At 34.8% G+C, this 3765-nt stretch overlaps 2 protein-coding genes across 2 annotated transcripts in view; both read left to right on the forward strand.

The window, feature by feature from the left end:
* The first annotated feature begins 167 nt into the window (after positions 1-167).
* On the forward strand, positions 168-1822 carry LOC108689386 (40S ribosomal protein S2-like). The gene is made up of 3 exons (XM_018196136.1): positions 168-242; positions 625-966; positions 1300-1822. The coding sequence occupies exons 2-3, from the start codon at positions 625-627 to the stop codon at positions 1786-1788; spliced, it is 831 nt and encodes a 276-aa protein (XP_018051625.1). The 5' UTR covers positions 168-242; the 3' UTR covers positions 1789-1822.
* Positions 1823-3226: 1404 nt separating this feature from the next.
* The window catches only part of LOC108689337 (golgin subfamily A member 4-like), a 12016-nt gene continuing 11477 nt past the window's right edge, over positions 3227-3765 (forward strand). Inside the window, exons 1-2 of the mRNA XM_018196071.1 lie at positions 3227-3324; positions 3421-3508. Coding sequence (XP_018051560.1) covers positions 3238-3324; positions 3421-3508 — 175 coding nt within the window. The 5' untranslated portion in view covers positions 3227-3237. The remainder of the gene's footprint in view (positions 3325-3420; positions 3509-3765) is intronic.

The raw sequence follows: 3765 nt of genomic DNA on the forward strand, positions 1-3765 counted from the left end.
CTTTATCTTTGCAACAAATATAATAAGTACTTAAGTAATAAATCAGCACATATAGAAAATATATATTTAAGTACATATAAAAACATTAAAAATCGAGTTTGATATTAAATTTCAACAAAATTTGCACATTATTTTACATATTACAAATATAATGTGTACGCGTGGAGAGAAAATTTCACGATACGGGACTGATTGATGTTTCCCTCATTCTTCTGTGATTCTACGCGCAGAAAGGAACCAACGTGAGTATATTTATATTCTTGGTGATTTTTAATTATCTGTTACAATAATAAAATAATTTTATTATACGTTTTTCGTTCAGTTACGTAGGAGACATTACAAAAATGTTCTCACACGAAGGATTTTTGTTGCGATTCCAAATATATCAAATGCCACATGTTGGCTTATTAGGTTAGCCACTATAAGCATTAAAGTTTTGTGTATACTTTATTAATTTTTAATAGTTATGAATTATATATTCTAATTTCAATTCAATTCATAGTTTATAGTTAAACATAATTTTTTTTGTGTAACAGCTTATCAACAATATTTTCAACAAATGTTGTAGAATTGTTTCTGAATAAAAATTATTTGATAATTAATATATTATATTTTGCTTAACAGATGGCGGACACTGCTCCAGCCGCCCGTGGTGGTTTTCGTGGAGGTTTTGGTTCTCGTGGAGGTGACCGTGGAGGTCTGAGAGGTCGAGGTCGTGGTAGAGGCAGAGGACGTGGCCGTGGACGCGGAAAGGAAGACAGCAAAGAATGGGTCCCTGTTACCAAGTTGGGTCGCTTGGTCAGAGATGGCAAGATCCAATCTTTAGAGCATATTTATCTGTTCTCTTTACCTATCAAGGAGTTTGAAATCATTGACAAATTCCTTGGGCCAGATTTAAAGGATGAGGTCTTAAAGATCATGCCGGTACAAAAACAGACGAGAGCAGGTCAACGCACACGTTTTAAGGTGAACCAGAAATCTTTTCAGATATTATAATCAATTAAGAAATTGATTAGGAAAAGAAATATAAAGGTTCAAGTCTGACAATGTACTTTTTGCTTCTTGTTTTTTGCTTTCAATTATTTTTATCTCTTATTCTTTTTTTTTGCTTTTTGTCACTCGAGAGAAAAGTTAACTTTGAGAAAGACGAGAAATAAAATTGTCGATAAAACGATCATACAAAAAGATACAAAGCAAGAAGCAAAGAACATGTTGTAGATTAGACTTTACTAACAATAATCAAGTGACGCTAAAGAAGACATTGTAATAAAAATAATAAAAGTGAGACATCTTTTGCAGGCTTTTGTCGCCATTGGGGACAGCAATGGACATATCGGACTGGGAGTAAAATGCTCCAAGGAGGTAGCCACTGCCATTCGAGGTGCTATCGTTTTGGCAAAACTCTCCGTTGTACCGGTTCGACGTGGTTACTGGGGCAACAAGATCGGTAAGCCACACACGGTGCCATGCAAGGTGACTGGGAAATGCGGTTCTGTACAAGTGCGCCTGATACCAGCGCCTAGGGGTACCGGCATCGTATCTGCTCCAGTTCCCAAGAAGCTGCTTCAGATGGCTGGTATCGAAGACTGCTATACTTCGGCCAGAGGTTCCACCTGTACACTCGGCAACTTTGCTAAGGCTACGTACGCTGCAATCGCCAAAACCTATGCTTATTTGACGCCCGACTTGTGGAAGGAACAAGCTCTTGCAAAGGCGCCATACCAGGAATTTGCCGAGTATTTGTCTAAGACTCATAAAGGAGGCGCGAGGGCAGCTGAAGTTGTCTAAATAAACGTCCAGCCATCATGGAAATTTAAAAAAATTTGTTTTCTTTTTATTCCTTCGAAATTGATTCATTATATATTAACATTCCTGCTGATTGATCAACTAAAAATAACATATGTTATAATTTAGTATTGAATAATGTAACTATTATATGACACTATATGTTACATTTATTGTTGAGTGCAAAATTTTAACATAATATACTAAATATTATGTTATTTTTAGTTGGTGTCGACTGGAATATTTTAAAATCCATTTATCAATTTATTTATATTAGATACATTTTAGTTTTATTTCTATTATTTGTAAAGGTATTGAAATATTTTTTAATGCTGCTGTTGATTGCTTGAACATCATTACGCATTTAACTTAAACTAAATTAAATCAATCGCCAGAATTAAATATTGCTTATGAAAAGATTATTATATGACTTATTGTTGCTCTAAACTTTCTTTTCATAGGTGAAATAACGAAAAGTTAATAATATATTACTTGAGTTAAATTGCCAATTAATTTAACCCAATTGGACTTTTAGACTCGAGCAAATTTTAAATTTAGAATTATTTTGCCTTAAATTAAAATATTCGATTTTTTTTTATTAAGTCATTTCTTCAATTAATTTTATATATTCTTTAAAAAAAAAAATTCTTGTATTATAATTCTTGTACTGAATGTAACAATGAGTTTTCTAAAATTTATAATAAATATATTTTAAGATTCTTATCAAGAGAATATTTTTTGTTAAAAATAACTATTATTTAAAAGGAAAAAAGTAAATTGAGTAATTATTTTTCTTAGCAATAGAATATCTTTCTGTGTAGCCTAAATTATGAAAACTCAATTTGATTAAACATAACTTAAATTTCATTTTAATTTTTTAAATTAAATAATATTAATATATATAATATGTATATAATATGTATAATGATGATTATATATATTTAATCACAATTCTTAAAGTTTATCACTTTATTGTCGCAATTGTAAAGCGATTACGTCATGCAATAGAAAGATTCAACAGTTGAAAACAGTGTTTCTGCTCGATGACGTCATCAGGCGCCTACATATTATATATATATATATATATATATATAGTAATGGCGGTCAACGCACACGCATGCATACACATATATACATGTATGTGTGGGATAATCAAATAATGTAGCTTAACGTTCGTGCGATTTTTCCGCGGTGTTCTTATCGAAGGTGTTCTCGCTCACGAAAATCCGGACGGCGGAAAGAGGAGCGGCGTTTCCGGTACCATGTCCCCAGCGCCGTACAGTCCCGTCCGGATTCCCCGTGTTCGCGTCATCGTTCCTGACGGCCCGAATCCACGTAAACAGCGCGCTATTGTACTCCACGCGTGACTGACGGAAGGACTCCGATTTCGCACGGCGCTTATCGCGCTCGCTTATCGTCATCGACCGCTGCTTCCGACAGCCACACGCCAGGATGTTCAAGAAATTCAAGGACAAGCTCGCGGAGGAGATGAAGCAGTCGCCTGCGAGGTTGCAGGCGAGTGTGCAACAACTGGCGCAGGTTAAACTCTCCCTTCTTGTTCGAATGTGATTGAACGTGATTCTACGAAAATGACGATCTGCAATTGACTTCTTCTTCTGTTGTTATTTCTTACAGGCAGTGGTATCGCCGGCCTTGTCCAACAGCTCTATTCAGGAAGTGTCAGCGTCGAACGACAATTTCAGTCTGACGGAGGATGGAGATGGTAAGCATACCTTGATCGCTTTGGCGAGTTTCATCATTGGATGTACAAAATTTGAAGATTCTTGACATATGGGCTAAGTTAGAATGGGTCAATGGGATGCTAATGACACTTCAACTCTGGAGACATGAAGAATCTTGAAGAGATTTGTACTTGAGCATTCTGTTTCGAGAGTCAATCATGTAACTTTTTCCTTAGGACGTAAATGTGAAAAGTGAAAATTTTTTTGTATGTATATGTGTATATATATATATATATAT

This window comes from Atta colombica, unplaced genomic scaffold (assembly GCF_001594045.1).
Source record: "Atta colombica isolate Treedump-2 unplaced genomic scaffold, Acol1.0 scaffold27, whole genome shotgun sequence".
Lineage (NCBI taxonomy): Eukaryota > Metazoa > Arthropoda > Insecta > Hymenoptera > Formicidae > Atta > Atta colombica.

Excerpts from the sequence above, each read along its gene's own strand:
- LOC108689386 (XM_018196136.1), top strand. The coding sequence starts at position 625 with ATGGCGGACACTGCTCCAGCCGCCCGTGGTGGTTTTCGTGGAGGTTTT. Across the intron at positions 967-1,299 it reads GTCAACGCACACGTTTTAAG|GCTTTTGTCGCCATTGGGGA; the intron begins GTGAACCAGAAA and ends CATCTTTTGCAG.